At 37.7% G+C, this 24,266-nt stretch overlaps 1 protein-coding gene across 4 annotated transcripts in view; it reads right to left on the bottom strand.

Moving 5' to 3' along the window:
• Nucleotides 1-24,266, bottom strand: part of LOC131679296 (ATP-binding cassette sub-family C member Sur) — a 296,617-nt gene that overhangs the window by 220,773 nt on the left and 51,578 nt on the right. For all 4 annotated transcript variants that reach the window (XM_058960005.1, XM_058960006.1, XM_058960004.1 and 1 more), the window contains exon 4: nt 22,922-23,103. In XM_058960005.1, coding sequence (XP_058815988.1) covers nt 22,922-23,103 — 182 coding nt within the window. The remainder of the gene's footprint in view (nt 1-22,921; nt 23,104-24,266) is intronic.

Here is a 24,266-nt window from a genome sequence, read left to right as displayed (position 1 = left end):
TGGGTGCATAACGTAGTTTGATTAATAGTAGCTTCATGGGTTTTAAGTTTTATAGTCAAGTGGGAGGGGATAGGTCTTTCGATCCGCATCCTCACCACAAGAACACCGTTAGGTGTACCCGGGAAGAAATTTCTCCACGTATCAGGTGTAACGGATTCTACTTCTCCGTATCGCGACATGTATTCTGCAACTAGATTAGGAGGGGTACGTGGTGATAGGTCATGTAACTTTACATCTACATAGTCTTATTATTAACAACAGTTGTAAGTAGATCAGATACATAGCAAAGGTTGATCAGCGAACTACCATCAATACAAACTCAGAGAAAATCAGGATATCATTGCCTGGAACAATTTTACCGTTAGTGATTTCTTCGCCAGAGCGGCTTAGAAACAAATGGTTGACGTAAATGGGCATTGGTATAGAGAGAAATTCCGCCGCCGGAAAACTCTCAGCGCCAGATAGTTCGCGTCTCGATATTTGCAGCTGACCTTAGAAGGTCAGTTCGACAACTAGCAAGAAACGGCATCAATTAACAAAACATGAACGATTAACACAAAATAAAACGAGCAAGAGCAGAATCCCTCCTGAAGCGGTACATAACGGTGGGTCCGGCAGGATGAGGATTGTGAGGAACAAGAGGTTTCGGTTTAATTGGTAGGATTAATACAAACCACCACAGTAAGACTCCAATACCATCATGAGCCAGCAGATGATTTTGTCCGATCAAGATTTCTTCTCCATGACAGACATTGTCCCAAATTATTTTGTGAACTTGTTGACTTTTCTCAGTGAAAAGTCAACAAGTCCTCGAAATAAATATATTGCGGTGACCATAAAATCTTTTATTTTTTTTTTTTTTTTGTTGGAGACGAACCATTGCGACCAGCATTTATATCTATTGTTGAAAAATATTCTTAAAATCTTAGATTGTCCCAATTCGTTGAGCCAATTCTACACAAGACTCAGTACTCCGGGACTCGGAAAAAAATTTCAACGTTTGAGGGTTTCTATACCTTCCTTAAATACGGAACGAAAAAAATTTAAACCCCTCCCTTGAGAATTTTCTGTGCACGGGCCTGCTGCAGTATGAATGATTTGAAAATATCCAGCCGATTAATGCAGTAGTTACCGTAAACCGGGGTGACATTGATCATCGGGGTGACTTTGATCACTGGAAACTTTTTTCGTAGATTGCTTATTTGGCCAGAATAGTCTACCGAATCCTATAAATTTGAAATGAGTTTTGCTCTAAAACTTATAAAATACTGATTTCTTATATTTTTGTGTATATTGTTCGGTTTTTGGGTACAAAAAAACAAAACAACCGATATTTTACTTTACCTTATTTTACGAAGCTTCGCATAGTGTCTTTGATTTTTCTTTAGAGTGGGGTGAGCCAAATTTATTTTTAGTAGTTCGCTTATTTTAAAATTTTTTTTGTAAAACTAGAAAATCATTACGGAAGTTTTCTAAATATCAGAAGAACACCAGATCAATCGTGAATCATGTACTACGAATCATGAACCAGTTCGCGAATCCACCAATATATAGATTTTGTGGTTTTATGTGTGGCCCATTGAAACGATTTATGAATAATATTCCGGGTTTCGTGAAATAGTTCACAAAAAATGTTTTGATTTTGTAAACTACTTCACAACCACAAAAATCAGATTCATGTTCAAGATCATGAATCAATTCACGTCGCATAGTTGGACTCTGAATACTGTTCCGAAAGCTATGAATAAAATCACGATTTAACCTTTGTTTTTATAAATAATGTTCATAGCGTCGTGAACTAGTTCACGTACAGAAAATCTATCTATCTCCACTAATAAAAGGGTTATATAGGCGTTATTGAATGGAAATGGAACATAACTATAAAACACATGATTTTTGTTCATGGTCCTGTTTTCGTGACGTAAAAACATGATTGTTCCGGAATTCATGGCACTTTATTCACGATTTTGGGAATCATTTTTTTCCGTGCGGTAACCGGAATGTTAATTTCTGCTTTAATTTTTGCATACGAAAGCTTTTATTCGACAGCGAGATGTTTAATATGCCGTTTGTCTCTGTCTGTCAAGGATGAAGGACGCCCTGGGCGCTTTTTTGTATCGTATTGAGCACCCAACTGAATGTAATTTGTCACGACATCTCTACTCCGATTATTTTACGAGCAATCTCGCGAAGAGAAAATCTTCGCCAAAATATCGATTTTGCCACGCTCCTTCTCCGTTGATACCGTTTCTTCCGGCATGGTTCTTGAAGATTGAGAAAATAACACGATTAAAAGCATACATAAGCTGTGTATAATATTTGTATAACCTTCAATTGACTTGATTCACCGTTATTTTGAATAATGCCAACGTAAAGCACAAGCGAACAAGCTCAACTAATAAACTAAAATGGTGGCTTTATAATTATTTCCATCTCTAAATACACACAACCAGCGCTTCTTGTTCACACACAAGTATAACTCGATATGTTCTCTTTATTTGGTTACATATACTAGTGCGATTCTTAAAATAACCCTATGACACTGACACACTCATGGAAATGGTAGCCCGATCAGAAAGAAATAACAAAATTATTACATACTGTGTTACTTTGTTATGATAACAAGTTGTGTAATAACTCTGGTCTCGTTAGTTGGTAAAATAACAGAAAACATAACAGAAATTCTTCTAGTGTATATCAAAAATGTGACAACCTGTGATAGGCTTCTATCAGAATTATAACAAATTTTGTTAGGCTCTCCCACGGCCAATATAGCTTGTATTACCTATTATATAGTATCAACAAATTTAGCGTGCAGGTCTAAAAATAGAATAGAATAGAAAAATAGAGCATACATTAAGGCGTTTTCATTTGGCAGCAAAAAGCTTCATGTAGCAAAGCTTTTTATAGTTTGGTCAAATGATTGCATACATGCTGGCTGATGGTTATTACGAATATATGACAACGCTGATGGTTATTTGTGGATTATAGCGATTTGAACCTGGGTATTCTGAGTTTTATGTGGATGTTTCCTGCATGAACCAACGACGTTGCTTTCGACTGATGTTTAATGTTAGCATAATATTCCTCGCATCCGTCAAGGGCAAAACGATTATAGATGCATCTTGTTTCCAGAACGCACACATTGAACTTTTCCAAAGCCTAAGGACTGTTTGTTTTCCTTGTGTCATACGCTTTGTTTTCATGCAGTTTTACTCACTACTACAGCTGCCTATATTACGATAGACTGAATAGCTTTATAGTATCTTTGCAGATTAGGAAAGTGGGCTATTTTTAGATTCTGAATAGTGCACTTCGGTGCTTCTCTTGTACGCTAACATGTTTTACACGATTTCTAGTAATAATGTCGATGCGATATGGCAACATTGAGCGGTTAATTTACGTACATTATGTAACGGAGAATACGACGAATGTTATTTATGATTCCGAATAGATTCCAAGAAACAAATACCATAGTTTTGAGGTTTGATTTTTGAAATTTCAAGAGGTTTTGTTATTAGCACTTTTAATATGTGGAAGATTAAGCAAACCAGTACAATTATCTCAACCTAATAAATTCCTAGAAATACAAATCTTTTACGGTAGCGCAATCTATCAACTGCGAATATTATAACAGATAATCAGAAAATTCGAGATATTGTTGAGGATTCTTCGGTGTGGCGAATGGTAGAATATTTTATGTTTTTCTAAAATGCATTTTCCATTCCAAATTTTATTATTTTTAAGGGGAATTAAATATTTTCAAGTTTTTAGCTACTTCAAGCATTATTTAAAACACATTTAAATTGTAACAGCGAACAATAATACCAGCTGGGATATGTATATAATCAGAGATTTCCAAGCCATTTTGAAATAATTATATCTTTATGCAGCATACTCACAAATATTAATCTTTCAACAATTTGAACAGGTCGCCTAATTTTGTTTTAACTTTCTACAAAATGAATCAAGTATCTTGATTATTACGAAAATTTGTTAGCACGATGATTTTTTAAGAGGAACGAAAACCATCGAATACAGCGGAAACATTAGAACATTGCGCATTCAAAGCAATTGTCAGTTCAACCGTAAAATGTCAAACTTATCTTACGTGGAATGAAAAGATACAACAATCAAGCAAAGTCAAACATTTTTTTGCGAAGTTTAAATAAAAAAATGCAATGCTTTGGTAGTTCGGAGAACGCACAAACTGGCCAATTTTAATTGTTTATGAAAACCCGCATAAATTGGAGAAATCGGACTGAACATCCTCGAAGATCCTCAAAATACATAACGATATTGTAGAAATCAGTATACATCAGAAAGTTTTTAAGCTCTGAAAATTCGTTTTTGCAATATACACAATCGGTTAAAAGAAAATTAATTATATAACCATTTGACTAAGCCATAACAAATAGTTTAAAAATGCTTTTTTATTTCAATTCGCGTTTTATTATTTCATCTGGAGTGCTTGATACTTCCTGCATCTTTTTCAAAATAACTTTTATATGAAAATTATAATCTTTAGAATATCTTGTTGATAACTTTACGATTCCAAATTTTTTTGAATGAAGGCGTTGAAATCATTAGCCCCATATTCGAAATTGAGTGTCAGACGAGTGTCTCAGAAAATAAATAATCTCTTAATCAAAATGCAACCAAGTACGTTAAACACCTTACTGACAAGTTTTCCGACCACTTACATATTAACGATGCATGAAAAGAGACTTCAGCGTATTAGTAAATTGACGGTCTTTTGTGTAATGTAACAATCATTCACAGTTGATTGTTTGATTTGTTTATTGGGACTTTAACCATATGGTCATTTGCCCGCTTTACAGTTTACCGTTAGCGTTCAAAGATAATTGTGAAAGAACATATGTATAACTTATTATAACATCATCGTTATATGCGTACAGTTCAATGATATCACCAGAAGATATAATCTTGATATATGTTTGCTCGCCTTGCTGATTGGGATATCACAAAGATAACACAGTGAGTAATAAATATCAACATGAGATATAAATTTGATAGCTTTCTGTTATGTCGTTCTGATCGGGAGCCTCAATAATGATACCGGCCAAAAAGTTCGATGTTTTTTAAATCAATTTGAAGTTCATACTCTCAATAGCGTTTACTCAAATTTCCAACGCGACTGAGAACTAAGAACTGAAATTGCTGCTATTGATATCTCGCTACCTCTGAAGTGCATGCGAGTATAGTTCAAAGTTAGTTTTTCTAAAAAATGACTTCCCAGTAACATCTTTGATTTGAATTATTATCGCTAATCCTAATACCAAAGAACAAATAAAAAACTCTCGAAACCCTTTAGGGAAAAGCATCATCATTACTGGAACTTTTTTACCACGAAACTTTTCGATAACCTTCCGTCACTTGCGTTAGTGCACTGAGTGCACGCTGCTCTGATAATCTATTAAAAAATTTCAAATACTTTATAATTTTCACAATCTTATTGTTGTTTAATAAAATATTGTGTAAGAAAAAAGCTGAAAATTTCTGTATTTTCTTAATCTGCAACATATAAACCCTTAAGTATACCAATTAATTTGAGATACCCTTTTAACATAAACTATCGCACGAGTGGGAATAGGTTCGCCAAATTTTGGAAGACAAACTCCTTGAAAACTATCAAAAAATCAAAAAAAGTTCGATGGTTTTGAAAAAAATATCATCAAAAAATGGGATGTAGGGTAAGGTGGGGTAAATCCGACCTAGTAAATGGTTTTGGCTGTAAAATGCTCATTTTACATCGGATCAAGTCGTTTTATATACCAAATTAAAGGTTAGCTCCTCGGCAACTTTATTTATATAGCATTTTATTCAGGTCTTGGGAATATTTTGAGATACAAGCCTTTAACGAAAATGTTCATTTTTGCTGTTTTCAAAAATGGTGGGGTAAACCCGACCCCCTATGCTTTTGTTTGATTTAGTGCAGATATTACCCAAATTTTATTGCTTTTCAATGATAAATCAATGAATGTTGTGTTATTGAATTGTAACATGAAGAAAATGGAGTTCAATGTCAATCTTGGAATGCTAAAATCACGAGCAGTAGCACGTAATGATATTCCCATTTGCATGGGAGCAATTGCTTGACGAATACTATAATCATCACGTTTTTGTTACTTTTAACTACTTCTGATTATTTAATATAATTTTAAAAAATATTGTTTTATTTTTGCATATTTGCATCTTTAAGGGATCACTTCAATGGAAAATAATGTGTTGACAGTGAAAATATTCTGGGAACACTGCCTATTACTTTGATTGCTTTGACAAGACAAATCAAAAGTCTAGCGTTTCACTTGAAAAAGTCGTTTTTAACAAATGCTTACAACATGCTCAACAACAAACTCGGTGTGCAAAAATAAGATTGTATCCTATAATTTGAGTACTGCGTAACTGGAAATAGTCAAAGTATCATTTGGCTCATTTATTATGATAGTGCCATTAGTTTTATATTAGCCTTTTCAGATTTATACAAGGCAAGGTAATGATACACAGAATAGATGTTTCGAAAGGTACACGCAAAGAAACAGTAGAACTTTCCCCTTCTGGATGATACAATATTTATTTTGAAAAAGCTCTGAAAATTGGAATCAGTATATATTGACTCGATTGGCAAGCACCCCATGTTATTCGAAGCTTTGTGCCCAGCCATGCCCCTAATAACATTCCTAATGGGATGGGAAAGGGAGACAAAAGGAAGGGGAAATCGATTGAGTGGTTTTTTCGGCATTCGTGATCACGGAAAAGTCATTTTTAGAAAATTTTCGAAATAATCAAGTTTAAAGTTTCAAGTTACGCCGACGCGTGGTCTTGGTAGACGAAGCGCGCTTCGAAGCGCTGTAACTTTCGATCTATTTCTCGGATCTCTACGAAAATTTGGGAAAATATTCTCAAGGAAGGGTACTTTCAGATAAACTAATAAAAGTTCAATTTTTTGAAAAATAAAAAGGTATGTAGCCGCTTAACGACAATTGCATTCTGTTGGAATTTTATTACGCTATTCTGACCGAAACAGGATGATTCACGTGCGTCGATAAATTAATCCTATCTTAATTTATCCAGTCCGATCTCCCCGAATGAATCGAATTGAATGCACGCACTAAACACTGAAAAAAGTGACCATCGACTCCTAGGAAGGATTACCCACTATTCTATCATATACGTCAATTTTGTATTCATTGCCTGACTCAGCTGCGTTGCGTTGTATTGTAACGATGATTTTGCCGGATTGCACACTGACTTCATCATGTTTGACTGCTGATTATCCTAAAGGAGTTTCTACGAATTCATACCAATCCGACCCATATTAAAACCTCAACAGCATGGTAGCCATCATTGCCTGCCGCCCCCATCTCCATCGTGCCCGGGAAAGGATAAAGGATAAGGTAGATGGGAAGTGTTGATGCTCCGCCTACTTAACGGAAGGTAGACGACTCATCAGACTCTTCCATAGGTATCGTGGAGTTGGTGGTTTGGAAGTATATAAGGTCTAGGATTCGCTACAAGCAAGCGAAGCGACTTGTGATGCATAGTTTATTAGATAGGTGTTTAGTTGGTTTTCGAGTACACGATCACTCAAAACAGAAAATATCTTGTTTAGTTTTTGGTTCTTTTTAAACCCGTGGTAGCCGGCTACCGAGATTATCATGACGGTATTGAGTCTTTTGGATGATCGTGGTTGAAAAGGTTATAAACCTTATTCTTCATTACGACGAAACGATTTTTCGGGCGAATATGATGTGCATTCTCCATAATGACAGCAAAATCAAATGGAAGCCCAATTCGATCGAACCACATTCGATCTAAAGCTTAATCCGACGTAATGCAGAATAAGGCTGATAATTTGATATCGTATTGGTATATTATTTTGCGTGGTATACATAAAATTTACATTTCGATTTTTTAAATTGTTGGACCAAGCGAACGTTATTAATATACATATGTTTGTACTGCTTTGAATGTAACCAGAGCGGCTACATCAAATAAATTGCCGAGAACTGCACGTTCATGGATGATGATCGGAAGTCGTCATCTTGACATTTAAAGCGACTTTAAACATCGATTTCCATCATCATGAGGCTATCGAAAGATATCATAAGCGGAAGTCATCTTGGATTTCAATAATCAATTTCTGTCATCTACTGACCACACCCTACTGATTTTTAGTAAACAGAAGCCCACTATCTTGAATATCGAAATGACCTCAATCATCAATTTCCGTCATCTACAGACCACACCTTTCAAATTATGCCTATATTGACAGTGTTTTTCGCTGTTTTGTAGTATCCAAAATGCTTCAATTTTCGTCATGTAACTGACCACCACCTTTCAAATAATACACATATTAATGATTACTGGAAGCCGCATCAATCGTCAAAATGCGTCATCTACTGTCCAGCACCTTTCAAATGATATCTATATAGAAGGCGTTTTTTCACTGTTTTGTGATGACCGAAAACCACCATCTTGAATTTCAAAGTGCTCTCAATCATAAATTTCCGCCATCTACTGACCACGAGCTTTAAAATGATATCGATATTGATAACGTTTTTCACTGTTTTGTGGTTACCGGAAGTCGCTATCTTGAATTTCAAAATGGCCTCAATTATCCATTTGTGCCCTTCACACTCAATTCGATTCGGCAATTACCCAACAGCCGTGTAGTCAGCAAATTTAGAAACTGATATCTCAGTAAAGTGAGATTTGTTAGCTGATTTTTTGCGAAATATTTTCCGAGTCTCAGCTATGAAACGTCACTTTTACTGAGATCTCAGCATAAAAATTATTTACTGAGATCTCAGCTGTTGAGATTTCGGCAAAAGATGCGAAAAATGCTGGAATTCGGCAGAAAAAATTAAGTGTGTTCACGTACAAAGAGTGGATTCACCAAAAAAATTCGTCTTCCAACATTTGTGTTTACCCTATATTTTATTTGTTTATTTTTCGTCCGCCTCTGTCCGTACAAAATGCCAATCACCGACGCTAGGGAGGTGACTCCACCATCTGGACCCTAGATATAACCCCATCAACACATAGACCAGGACCAACGGTTGTTCTTCTCTTCCGAAGGAAGTCGTGACCACAGCTTTTAGAAAATTTCAACAACCTCGGCTGAGATTGAACCCAGATCTACTGGGGTGTGTGGCGGTCACGTTTATTAAGTGTAGCATAACCAGTGTTGCCACAATTAAATCTATACCGGGAGTTGAAAAATCTTTTCTATCTGAACTCTTCTATAGAAAAATCTCTACCGGATTCTGAACCGAAACAATAACAAGGTTGTTTAAAGCAATCATTTTTCTTATACATATTTTTCATTCGGGGAAATCAAACCAGACATTCTGACTCGGTTGTTTTATTTGAGCTAGAGTTTCGCAAGAAAACAGTTATAATTCCGGATGAGTTTGACTGGGTAATATCAATATCAGCTCCAGCTCAAATTCTCGCTGCCACTTTGTCTGCAACCAAAGGTGGCCAACAGAGTGGCGACGAGAAGCTGAGATGGGGCTGATAATATCAATAGGATGCGAGAAACCTGCTTGCAGGAATTCAGGTCAGCAGGAGCAAGTCAGAGTAAACGTATGCACTCCAAGAAGATTCGCTCGGCTTTCACTTAGACATTATCCCTTTGATTTGCTGGAAGCAGGTTTCTCGCATATGTCAGCTTCAGTTCAAGCTTAATCAGTACCAGCTCCACTTCAGGTTCTTGCCATCACTACTGCTTAACTCAACGTTTACCTGCTGTTTACTAAGAAGCACCGCAGAGTTAAATTATTTTACCTTGCTGTCATGTAAAAAAATCTGTACCAATCTGTACTTTTTTACAAAAATCTGTAATCTGTACCGTACAGAATCTGTACGAAAAATGCTTCAAAAATCTGTACCTTTATAAATAAATACGTGTGGCATCACTGAACATAACACTATTATTTTCAGTTAAATTCAAATAATTATGATGAACTCCGTTAGTGATAACGTGGTCTCATTTATTATATTTCGTTTGAGCGGAGACAATATATCTAGAACACTTTTTTTACAATTTTAATGCAATTATTAATCATCGATCGAATCATCTCGCAACGGCAAGAATTTCAATTCAAAAGTAATGTCCCAATATAAATATATTCACTTGTTATGTGTTGACACACAAATTTCACCGTTTCCCAGAAGAGATGTTGTTATTGTCTTGAAATTTCCACCACCATTGATTTGAACGAAAGCTACCATACCTCACATTCACGTGATTAAATGTGTCACGCACGTTATTCACTAATAAGCTCAATCAAGTTATAAACGACTTCGTCATTCGTGATTGTTCAACCAACAAATTTCAATTCACGTGTTGTTGCGCGTGACATTGACGGAGTTGAACCCTCAATTTACTCCCTGTTGTTCTTAATTACCATACCATCATCCTCCTCATCGACACCAGAACTGATTTTTCCCCTTACGTATAGCAAAACAACACTGTACCCCCACTGCATCGTTATGCATGTGTATCCTTCCTCTCGGTGCATGTCCATATATTTGACTCGACTTTGATTCTCTAATACGCTGTTATTTTGAGTTTAGTTAAGCACATTGCCATTGTGCGTTTGAGGTTATTTTTTTAACTAAGTACTAAGGTGAAAATAAGTGCAGTTCTCTCAATCTGTTTAGCATAATTTGTGTCGGCCCGTGGAAGCTTCAGACGGGACAAGTTTCGTCGCCATGCTGCATATTTTAAAGCCAACATCGTAAATTTTGGCGCAATTTATTCTCTATTTGGTCTGATGCTACTGCTGTGTTCCGTTTCGCCGTACCCGCCAGGAAGCATTGACCAGTTTTTGTCATTCCACACTGTGCATCCTACTGTGGACTGTAGACCACAGGGCTTGTGGAAACAGACAGCAAAATTTTCCGCATACCTAAAACTCTTTTGTGGCTCGCAAACATGGCTGTGTCGCTGACTGCTGCATTGAGGATGTACCTCGTTCAATCGGTGCCAGGACCTTGATTCAGCTTACGACGGTCTTGATGGTCGCTTCTTCGTCTGACAATGCTATGACGTTGCATTTCCCGCATTCTCCCCGATCCAAGAACCAACGGAACGGAGGACTTACTGGTAGCTGCTGTGGCCTCGGTTATGACAACGATCATCATAACTGACTTCTGGGATGCTTCATTGGCGGGCCTGGTCGAGGCAGCAGCAGGAAAAAGAAGGGCGCGTGGCGATGTGGAAAATAATTTATAATTAGATTGTCGTACATTAAAAGTTTTGTCATTACGGCGCTTCGGTATCGAAGAAGGCATACGGACGACGAAAGTGCCTTCGAGGGGTTAAGTCAAGCTCTTCGGGGAATAGTTTACATAATATGTGCAATTAGTTTGATGGTAATTTTCGGAAGGATTAAGTGAATTATTTCCGGGAAACCGTGGTCGAAATGAGATAGTTGAAAGTTATTTGAAATATTTCACTGCTAACCGGGCCACTGGGACAATGCCATAGTGAGGTGCGAGATGGGATTGTATACGTTGTATAGCTAGTGTTTCCCCGTTTCATGAGTTGATATATTATTCAGCGTGGCGCGGATGTATATTATGTTTTATATAAAGAACTATGCACATAAAGAACTCATGAAAATGATTAATTAAACGGTATCATTCGGTCACTGGTTTCCATGGGAATTATTCGCTTTTCCACGTGTACGAAAATATTACCGTGAGTCTTACAACATGCCAACATATCATTTGAATGATCGTAAATTGTAAGAGTCACCACAGACCTACCAAACATGACACTCAAACAAAAGTTTCGCAAAAATGTAACAACCTTTTCAAACGGGCTCACCGAGGTGCGGAAACGTATGACACGATTTCAAGAATACTAGGGTTGTGGTACCGGTAATACCGGTATCGAAAATCCCGGGAATACCGACCCATTTTTGGTACCGTAATACCGGTACTGAACAAAATCCAGTACCGATATTTTCGGTACTATACAATTTTTTATGACAAATATGTTAACTCTGCAGGGGGATCTGTTTCAAAATATCGGTCTGCAAGATAACGTTTAATTATATTAATTTGCCTTCTAGATATATCGTTGAGATAACACCTTTGTGTGGGAATGAGGTGGGGCCAACATCATAATAATTCAAGAAGTTAAAGTTTTCTTATCGACATTCTGATTGGTTTCCATTATTCACTGGGTGGCGAGTAATAAGACTATGGTCTAAGTCATGTCTGTATTTGGTTTGCTCTTAAACCTTTATCTATAAAAGAACGAACAGCGATTTATTAGCTAACAGTCTTGGACTTGGTAAACTGCTTCAAATGGGGCGATTTGTAATTATTGGTGATTGGAAAATTCAGCAAAACTCGATAGTTTACAGGAAAGCAAGGAGCCTTGATATGCATTAGAGAATAGTAGGCAAAAGACATAAAGGTCGGAACCAATTTTCAGAAAAGCAAGAGAGGAAATACAATTAACCTGCTTTGATTTACTGTTGTTAATAGGGTTTCATACATTTACCATCTGTTCAAATCGACAAAAGTCGCACCACTTAGCAGTTATTGAATTCAAAGCGGCCTAGATTTCGAAATAAAAGAAGGTGCCCTATACGAAAAATATCTTCTGTGAAATAAGTCTTGCCATTCCGAAGCAATTAAAAGCAATAAACATGTTTTTGATCACCACAAATCAATCATCTGAGAATAAGATTATCAGTTTGAGCATTCAATTTCAGTTTGAAGCTTTTTTCGAATTTTTTAAAAAAAATATTCCGGTACTTTACCGGTACTGAGGGCTTCAGTACCGTAGTACCGGTTCTCGCCAAAAAGGGTCGGTACTGCGAACCCTAAAGAATACCGAAAGACACACTATTGAGCGCCCGCGGTTGTTGTTATTGTACCAAACGAATAGTTTTAGAAAGAGACAAGAATAAAACGGGGCTTCGTATTCGTATTAAAATCCAGATGAAGAAAAAGAATCAATCATTTTTTTAGAAGATAGATTGGGGGAGCAATGTTTGCAGTGTTACATGGGCGACACCAGATGGGTGCCGCTTAATCCTCCGGCAGTCGCGCTAGTGCACTGAGTGCACGCTGCTCTGAAAATCTAGCGAAATCGTCTTAGGACACCAGCGGCTGCTCGTTCAGTTAGCCATAAGCGCGACTTCCGAAGGGTTTTAAAGCCACGGGGATCTGGTGACGGTGGGCTCTACAACAGCCTCTTTTAGGGCAACTAGCTCGGCCGTGAGTAGCACGCTCGCTCTCAGGGTCGGCTTATACAGGGATGAACCGATCAAGAGATCAAAAAACGCGGACGAAGCTCAATTAGACAGATTTTTATTAAATTAACCTAACTTACAGTGCAGTGTTTGTGTGTTGTGTGTGGTTTGCCGGCCGGCGGGTGACGGGATGCTGATGCTGCTTCTGCTGGCGATTAGACGGACGATGCTGATTCTGCCGAAGTGTTTGTAGGTGATGCCGATGCAGTCACGGTTTCTGCTCTCGATGTTGGCTGTCCGAATGCGGATGCCGATACCGCCGACGCACAGTGGCGGGTCTTCAAACAAAAGTCGGACAAAACCTCAAATATTACTTAATTTGGCTGAAAATCACAATTTAAGCTAATTTTAAGATGCTGAGCTCATTTTTGATGTCAAAAGTCGTAAAATATTAAAGCATTTTTCCATACAGTGTCATTGAACCTTTCTTATAACTATGATCCCGTATTCATGATAGATTTTCCGTTACTGTTCACCAATGTCAGCAATATCATAAAAAATGAAGAACACTTCTTTAAATCCATTGTATAACGAGTTGGTTTACTGTAGATTGTTTAACTATTTTACACAAAACACCATGCGCCTCCATATCAGCAAAAAAGCTTCAAAATCTTCTTAAACCTTTTCGCGCACCTAGGCGCAGAACGAGACCATGATATTCGAAAAGTAGAGGTTATTTCCCATAGAATGTATACTATGTCACCGTTCCGAAATGATTCCGAAATTTGTACAGAATACATTAGTGGAAAACGTATTTCTGATCTGACCACCACAAATATATTTATACTAAAAAGTCCTAGTTCCAAGCAAAATTACCAAATCTATTTTATTCACTAACCAAGTTCTTCCGTTCCTCTACATAATGAAACTAATTGTGCTAAAATCGGACCAAAATCAAAAGAGCAACATGCATTTGAAGTGAAGAGAGCAATGCTGGTTTCGGAAATTAAAAAGTCCAGACTTTGCTACGTTTAAACTCATGTTAAAAATCATGTTCTGATCCAATGATCATAAAATTTTGAATAAACATCATTCAATACATGAGAAATTTAGGAAAATATAAAATATCAATATTTCAAAAATAAATTTTTGAGGTTTTGGCCAGACTCCAGCCACTGTGCGACGCACAGTGGCACGACGAGTGACAAAACCCCAAAAATCAATGTCTTGTAATTCTTTTGTAAATATTTATTTTATTTTTCTGTTAGTTTGAATAAAGGTATCTCAAAGTTTTACTATGATCGGATGAAAAAGTTTTACTATGATTAAAATGTCGTTGAAGCAAGTGATGTCGAGGATTTCTGTTTAAATCAATTCATTAGAATTTTTAGTACCTTTGAGTTTCAAATGGCGATATCTCAAGAACTACACAACCGATTGGAGCAATTTAAAGTTAATTGAAAAGAAGAATGAATATGTTAAACTATAGATGGGAAATTTTTGTGCAAAACTGATTTACGTTTGTTCTGCATTAAAAAAATCCAATTAAAAAGTTTCATATCGTATCAGTAATTTATTTTAATACGTCTTCCAATTTTTGAGATGGTTTCCTATGGGTCACTTATCATGAATCTGACTCAAAATTTAGTGTAGTTTCAAGATATATAAGGCTCATCTTGCGCATTTTTGTGCCGAAGTTGGTATATCTATGTTTTTGAAAATACCCATATGCAGACGCCTTGTAGCTCATAAATCTCCTTACAAATTAATTGCCTAAACAACATCATATTACTGAAAAATTAATGATATTTGCTAGTTTTGTCAACCATTTCTGTTATCTGATGAGATTAGCTACTATGATTAATGTTTATATTAACCCTTTAACGACCAACGCATTCAAATGGGTTTATATGAAAGTAGTCGAAAAAATGAAATATGGAATATCAAAACTGGTAGCAGAAATGGATTCAGCAAAATTAGCTAAAACCCCAAGTTTTAGCCACATAGACCAATTTTTATAATTTTGTCACAACTTTGTATGAACAGGTGCCACTGTGCGACGCTTCGGCGGACGATGCTGGTGATGATGATCAGCGAACTGCTGCCCGTAGGAGTTGTTTTGTTGGTCTCAAACGATGCACCGGCGAGGCGCTTGAGAATGGTGACTATTTCTCCGATCGTTCTTGCCACGTGTAGGGAGCTTCGAGTAGCGCACTGTGTGTTATGGTACAAACGCTCTGACGATACCTCTGCGGACAGACGGGTGAAATCGTAGCGTCTCTATCCGTGGGTATTGGAAAGCCTCATCCACGGTCATTTAATCGCTTGCACGTGATTACAGCGGTATACTGCGGCTTCATTGTAGCTAAAAACAGCGGATCCTGGTAATGAAATCAAGCGAATTGCGGGAAAGGCGATATTAGAGAGCTACTGGGTCTTTATTCGTGAGCAAAATTCGAAGAATTATGCCGTTAACCACGTATGGGTTTCCCTTGCGTTCATACCTGATTCGAGGTACCTATAGGCACAAACTATTCCCTTCTCGGGATCACTGTTGAACACTTAAACTTTATCGTGTGTGTGTTTATTTGACGTCTCAAATGCGAAAGAACTTTTACTTTCCCTCGACCCAGTAGCTTAACCACTTTTCCCTTTTCCTCTCTTTTGATTTCCCTTTTTTATCATCGCGAAAATAATCTCTTTTGGTAGCAGCATCAGAGTAGTGTGCAGTGTGTAATGTGTAAGATTTAACAAATTTTGTTCTTGAAATCGCTAATTTTAATCTGTCTTGAAGTGTAGCTATTTTTTATTTATTATTTTTAACCTAGGCTAAACTCTTTTTAACGTGTTTGTCTATTCAATATATTTATTTACATTATTTAAAAATACCATTCCTTAAACTCTAAACAAACAAATAACAATAATACAAAATAACGGTCAATTCAAATACGGTTACTATGAGAGTTGTGCCACAACGGTAACAGCAGGAAGCAGTAACAAATGCATCGCATTTGTCATCACATCGCAATGATGAGAAACTTCATTTCAACCTAGCTCACCACACATAGTTCTCGAGGTGGTCAAGGACACTAAATGAAGGAAGTCCCACATTTCTCCGTGGCCGCAAGTCGTCGGACCTGATCATTTGTTTCAGCAATCTCACCATCTCAGCACTCGGCTGGCCTTAATCGGATATGGGTTTTTGCGTTGGGTTGTGCCGATGATTTTGTGGATTGCACACTGACTTCATCATGCTTGACTACTGATTATCTAATAAGAGTGATAAGTAGGAATTCATACCAATCCGACCCATATTAAAACTTCAACAACATGAAAGCTATCACTGCTGGCCGCCCCCATCTTCATCGTTCACGGTGAAGGATAAAGTATAAGGTAGACGGGAAGTGTTGATGCTCCACCTACTTAACGGAAGGTAAACGACTCATCATTGTTTAGTTAGTCTTCGAGTACATGATCACTCGAAAAAGAAAAGATCTTGTTTAGTTTTTGGTTCATTTAAACTCATTAAAAATCCTATGTTTTCTAAACAAAAGCAATTTTTGAACTCCACACAGCCGACCGTGGGAGTATTGCCTAGAAAAGCAAATCTTATCTGCGTAACGGGTTCACCCTTTATTGCAACAGTATTTAGACAGATTTTACTATTCCTTCCAATATATTTATTAGGTTGAAAACTACCGAGTAATAACACGCAGGGCCACCGAGAGGGGAGGAGGGGGCGGAGTATTTCCCCTCGGGCCCGGAGTTATAGAGAGGGCCTGGACTTTGACAGCAGAGACTGTTGGGTGTAGAAGCGTGTGATGCGATCGATTACATTTTTTGCAGCTGGAGTTGGACGAACATTGACTAGCGAAATGATTTCTTCTCAAGCAATTATTGCATAGCCCTTTCCAATTAACAAACCGCTGTCGATCAGGAACCGAGAAACTGTTGAATTTGATGCACCTATATAATGGATGTTGTTGGTCACAAGCAAGACACTTATCACCCGAGATTTCAGTAGCAGCACAAGCGAAAAAGTGTAACGAATGAGACTTGTTCGAAGAATGCGTAGATTTACTAGAACCATCAGAAAGCGGAAAATTGTTTACGGAAATTGACCCCAGAACTCGCATTCGTCGTTGGAGAAATTCGGTCAAGCAGTCATAATTAGGGTCGTTCATTGTCGATGCGTATTCTTCCCAAGCCTTGAGAGTGTCGCCAGGTAGACGAGTGCACAGGAGATGCTCGAGGATTGCACTCCAGTGCTCCGTTGGTTCACCAAGCTGCTTCGGAATTTTCCTATGACGTTCAAACTCGTCTACTAGTCCATGAAGTGCAGCTGCATCCTCTTTCTTGATTGGCTGAATGTCAAAGAGAGCCTGCAGATGACGCTTCTTCAAGAGATATTCGTTAGAGTACTGGTCCACAAGCGTTTGCCAAACCACGGCGTAATTAGCGGAGCTGATTGAAATTGATTCAACCGACTGGGCAGCCTCCCCTTTGAGCGCTGCTTTCAAGTAGTGAAACTTTTGTATATCGGGCACGTCGACATTTGAGTGGATGAGAGCCAAGAAGGTGTCATGAAAAGCGAGCCATTCCATGTAGTTTCCATTAAACTCAGAGAGAGAGAGAGAGAGAGAGAGAGAGAGAGAGAGAGAGAGAGAGAGATCGTTGGAAGTTTGATGCTAGAGAGAGGAAGTGGTGGAATGATGCGAGGTTTGAGGGCCCCGAGCAATATCAAGAAGAGGAGGTAACTTCGATAAGAGATAAGCTTTTATTGTAAAGAGTCGAGGTTCAAATTGAGCACGGATTTCCTCATGCTGTGCCCTACCTTCACCTTCAGGGTCCATATCCTCCAGCGAACACTGCACTTGCTCTAAGGACACCCATAAAATGTCCAAATGTGACAGTCTCAGTTGGACCGGCGATTGATCCCGAATCAAGTCGAATCCTGCCACGAAAGCCTCTGCCCTACCTAGTAATGCAATCAGTGACATCCTTCTTGACAGCAATTGTGTTTTACGTAGCTCGTCGGCCATGGTGTGTTGATGTTCAACAGAGTACAGATTCAGAAGAAATCCTGCCAAAAAGAATCACAGTAGACCCGTTGGGAGTATATAAGCAACTTGGAAAGGTACTCACCTATTCTATGGCAAATCGTGTCTTGAATTGAAAATACTCCTTCAGAATGGGGACGTACTTGCAGAAAGCTTAAATGTGACGAATTGTGCTTACAATGGCGCCAAACAGACGTCTTACTGCAGGCGGATAGCGAGTGTGGCTAAAAGCTCGACACAATATGAATAACTGTCATGCAAATGTTCCACGTACTCCACCACGGACGAAGTCAAATCGGTTGTAGAACGCAGGTTGCAGTTCAATAGAATTAAAGACGGCAAGAAAATCTAGAGCGCACCGGTAGGGGATCAAGAAAGTTGGAACCGCACTCACCTGCGGCTTGAAAATGTCAGGCCATTTATTAATTGAAATTTGGAATCAGCTAGTCCTGCTAACACTGCAACATCAGCATGCTTTAACACTGTAATGGCGACGAGAAAGGTCTTCGGCCGCACTCCAATATGGCGCTTCGAAGCCGCTGCGATGGCGTCCGTGATCGTTGGGCCGTGGATTATCGGTAATCCTGGTCACGGCACCAATTATGTTGTGACCGATTACACCGCTGTCGGTTCTCCGAATTTACCTTTGAATGACGAGGCTACTGTTCTCCTGAGCACAAGTGGATCAGATGATAGGTATTCTCCGACACAAGGCCGCAAGTAGGTTTGACTCGGCGAAACGAAGAACCAGCCGATAATAGTGCCTGTCTTTCACGATTTACAACGATTAATATAGACGGTACCAGTTGACTTAAAAAATGCACTTTATTAACTAAAACGGTTATTAAATATGACATGCGATCAACGTGAACATTAGACTGCCCGAATATGATTGATCAGCAGGCTGAGCATGATTACCAACGGACCCCATCATTATCGAAACGGGCTGCCAGAATCCCTATAAAAATTGAGCAACTGAGGTAAGCTAGCACCAGCTACAGTTTAAGGCGTTGCGTAAACTACACTAGTGTCTTGAGATTCATCACAATCATTTTTTCATTTTTTTACTGTTGTGAATTTTTCTGTTCTTCAATTTATCTGTTTTAAAATTAAGGCTTGTCTTTTGTATAGATTTGTCAATATTATACTATTTTCCTTTAACAACACTGGGGTCGAGATTTCAGCACATTTTTTTTTAATTCATAACTCTTGATAGTGTTGACCAATTTGATTGTTTTATATGTCAAAAGAACCGGATGTTCCTCTAGTTCATACTGCTGGAAAATCGTCCACCATAGTCCAAAAATACCGGAGTTATTCCGGATTGCGTTGGGGTAAGTCTGTTTTTCCATTTGGGGTTTTTTATTCATGGCATGGAAATTTTCTATGAAACAATACATAAACTGGTTCAAAACATATAGGATTTACTAAAACACATCATACTAAAGTAATATGAGGTTTGGCCAATCTTCTTCGAGGGTCCTGGAACCTGTTACAAGAGGGTAATAATGAATGCTCTTTGGATCCATTGAAAAATGACTCCAAGAATGACAAAGTCAGTGTAAGCGGCAGAAACCTCTGTGTGAGAACCAACTCGAACCATTTTCAGACTACGAGGACACTTGACCGGATCACCGGTGAATCCGGATTTTGGTCCCAGACGGTCAGTTTTATCAAATGGCAAACCATTCATGATACGTCGCATTATCAAAAAAAACATCTACTGAGCTTTACAATATAGTTGAAGGCATAGAAAAGAAATATTTAGACCATTTGGCCACGATGGTGAGTTCCGGTGATTCCGAAATATGGTCCCAAAGGGTCACTTTTATTGAATCGTAAACCTTCATCGTGCGACGTATCACAAAACATCTACTGAGTTTCACAAAATTGTTGAAAGCATCGAAAACAAGTTTCGAGGCCAATTGCCCGCGTTGGCCAGCTCCGGTTATTCCGGAATATTGTCCCGGGGGGTGAATTTTATCAAATCACAAAACTTCATCGTGCGACATATCAATAATATTCAAGAATAAAATTCAATTTTTGACTGCAAGTAGTATGAATTATAAAAATATGTCAAAAGTTGTTATTAGGAAAACTTTTTTGTTGAAAGTTTCTCCATGATCCAAATGCACCGAAAAAGTTTATTTTACGTCTTTAAATTGATTAACATTAGATTATTGACATTTTATGATGGCGTAACGCGAATAACTTTTAAAAAAGGCATAACTACACGAATTATTTTTTTTGTTGGAGCGAAATTTCTCGAAAACATTCGCATTTTGGAAGATTTTTATAAAATGAATTTTTATTTAAAATGATACTTAGAATTATATTATGTATTGAAATTATAGTTTTGTATGTCAATTAGTATGAAATTTAAAAGCATTTATAAAGTTATTGTTAGAATAACTGTTTTACCGATAAGTTCTCCATCATGCAATTACGTTCAAAATGTTTCGTTTCTCTTTATGTTTTTGTTGACAAAATATAAAAAAATTAAAAAAAAATTGTTTTTCCAATTTCAAGTTTTAACATAAATTTCAGTTTTTGTGAAACATGACACAACAATTGCACAACAAACAATGCGTTTGAAATTGTACATAAAATTATACGTGAAACACAAAAGAAAGCATGGTGTTTGAACGGACAAGCTCAATCGCGTGTTGAGTGGCACTACGTAGCGTACCTCCACAGCCAGTGTAACGGACTTTTCACTCACCTACACTGGCTGTGAAAACACGCAGCGCTGTGATCTGCTCCGCCTGCCGTTCAACACAGTATTGACACATTTAATTCTGTACCTGTAGTGTAGTCTTTTCCATCCGTACTATTTTTTCAAAAATTCTGTTCCGAAATCTGCACCAATAGAAAAGTTAATACATTCTTTTAACTAGTTGTATAACAATACTTGCTGAATATGTCCGTTTCATCATACTTTCCAAACTAGTTTTATTGTTCTCTTCTGCTTCTTCTTTTAGTTATTTTCCGACAGCCTATTTCCGCTACGAGGTCAAACACCGACGCCAGAGACGTGACTTCCTTCATCTGAACTAGATATCGACCCATCAATTCATGAACCGGGGACTAACGGCTTTACTTCCCTTCCGAAGGAAGGCGTGACCTCAGTTTTTTTAAACCTCTGAAAAATATCCACGACCTCGGCTAAAATTGAACCCGAACCAACTGGGGTAAGTGGCGGTCACGCTTATCACTCAACCACCGGCGCCATATAGTTTTATTGTTACGCCATTAATAATCAATTAATTCCATAAAACAATCCAACTGTTTTGATCTATTTCCATCTTCTGCGTCAATTATTCCCTCTCCCTAAAGTATATTATGGTCTTGTATTTTTTCGTTTATGCCAACTAAACTGAGAACTTTGTTTTTTTTTATATTCTGCGCACACTATTACTTGTTATTAGAAATGCTAAACAATATTTTTTGCGATTTTAACCCCAGAAATCTGCACCATTCTATACTTTTTCACAAAATTCTGTAATCTACACCGCACAGAATCTTCACCAATAAAATTCGAAATACATCTGTACTTTTGTAGATAAATCTGTACTTGTGATAACACTGGTTCAATTGGCAACTGAACTTGTTCGGCCATATTCGTTCTTTAAATAGTCGATGATGACGTCATGCATAGAAGCATTGCGCGCTGGGTCATAAATCTGTTGTGCCAGGCTTGGGAAGCATGGTATTTTGACAATGTTAAACATTATTTAAATTTTTAATGCCATTATATCAAAAATCTTTGGGTTTATCTATTGGAATCTGTTTTTAGAAGTATTTCTGAGCGTTATGCGTTTAAAATCTGACCACTTTTCGTTACATACCATTTTTGTTGAATTTGCAAAGTGCACCCCCCTATCGAAAACAAAGACGTAGTCCTACGTCAAAATTTAATTGGAAAATGAAATTTCATATTTCGTGGAAGAACATAATATTTCCCTCAGCGGGCCTTGGTTTCCTCATCACAGTTCTCAATATGCAGCTACTTGTTTTGAATATATTTTCTGAATAGACCAGCCTATTTTGGCAAAATGGATCAGCTAAATAATACCAACCAGCTAGATCGCTAATTGATTAATGGAAATAATATATTAGTATAAAAGTATAGCAGAGAGCATGGTGTTGGACTTGGTTTTAGAATAACTGTTAAATGGTTTTCAATAAATTATGTTTTAATGTAGAGGGTGCATAGCAAATTGTAACATATGGGAGCAGTAGAGTAAGTTAGAACGATAGTTGTGGTAGATTAAAATTACGTTAGCTAGAATGTGAGTTTATAGTTGTGATAGATTAAAATTCATTCGTAAATTATATTGCACGCTCTTGAAAAAAGTTGCATTTTTAATGTCACCGTGGTCGTGTCCTACACACAACCGTTTAATTTTTTGTCGAGCAATGCCATTATGAATACAGTTCTTCGTATGTACCTATCCCAAAAGTTTTGAAAGTGAGCTGGAGTTGAGGAAAATTTGAATACAGTTAAAAAAATTCAAAATCAGTTGAACAAATATTAATGGGTAGAGTGAAGAAAAAGCTGAGGGCCTACTTTATAGTCTTATCCAAAACAATTGTCACTTTGACATCTTCACTTACCTCTAAGTATATGGTGATCCCATCCACCAAAGTCAGTGCTGCCAGCGTGAGAGCAGACCCCATCGCAAGACACGATGGCAGCGTAGCAGCTGTGGTGTCCGTGACACCATTGATGTATTCAAATTTGCACCACTTCGCAACGGCCAAAGCGCCTTGGGCCACAAGGACGATGTATAATAGTCCTGCAGGGATAATAAATAAAAAAAAACAAGAGTGTGATTGTGGCTGAAAATGGGGATGCCTAGCTTTCGTTTGATGTTACGCATCAGAAACGGACCCTAGTATAAATGTTCGTGCGGTTTGAATTTTGCGTATTACCATAATCTACTGATTTCAATTATAAAAACGGGAACAGGATAGATTTAAAACCACGGAAGATACGCAGTAGTATGGATTACAATTAATCTATAATTTAGATTAAATAAGACTCACATCATAAATAACCTAGTAGAATAGAATCGACTAAATACACCAGATATGACATGACCTCGTTAACGTGGCGGATGCTGATCAATCCGATTGTTCTCTCGTTACTTTCGCAAATAGACTTATCGATTTCCAATAGTGCGGCAGTCCTATAGCAATTTCCCTCATTGATACTAACTGTCTGCATCGAAGTCAGCCCATCCAGACAGTAGCATAAATATACTGCTTCCTTCTTCCCAGCAAACCAACTCGTGGCGGCCGGAATCGAATGTCTGCCTGTTGTGCGTCTGCATAATTTACGGCGGCACTCCAGCGTGGAAATTTATGCCGAGATGTAAATAACTTATTACTTGCCGAACGCTATTTTACATTCCCGCTTGGTTTAAAGTTGGGATGCGCTGTGCCACGTTCGAGCTCGCACTGTTGGTGCATTCAAAGACTATTACAGCACATAGCAGTAATTTTCACACGCATTTGTGTACAACACCTATAATGCTAAATAAGCAGCCTTTTGTTTTTTTTGTATCGGAATAAAGATTGGGCGTATCGTGCGATCCAAGAATGCGAGAAAGTTTATATTTCCTCGCATTTCTGTAACGTTTCAATAATACATTTCAATCGAAGAAAAGCTACATATTTCACGTCGTTATTATGGTATCCTTTGTTCGTATCAAAAGTATATTTGTATAGTGAATAAAAAATATGCGTGTTTCGCCTCAGAGATATGAAGCTGGACAAAGAATCGAAATTTGATAGTATGTTTTTGTAACTCATGGCGATGATCGTTTCATATTTCATTTGTTTTCAGAGCGTTGAACGGTGTTGGAAAATTAATTGGCATATTTTAATGATGTGGGTACCATTTTCTTTATACGTACTGGGTTTCGGTGATGATACCAGGTCCATTATACGGGTACTG

Source organism: Topomyia yanbarensis, chromosome 2 (genome assembly GCF_030247195.1).
Source record: "Topomyia yanbarensis strain Yona2022 chromosome 2, ASM3024719v1, whole genome shotgun sequence".
In the NCBI taxonomy this organism is placed as follows: domain Eukaryota; kingdom Metazoa; phylum Arthropoda; class Insecta; order Diptera; family Culicidae; genus Topomyia; species Topomyia yanbarensis.
Note: the sequence above shows the minus strand (reverse complement) of the source record. Positions and strands in the feature narration are given on the sequence as shown.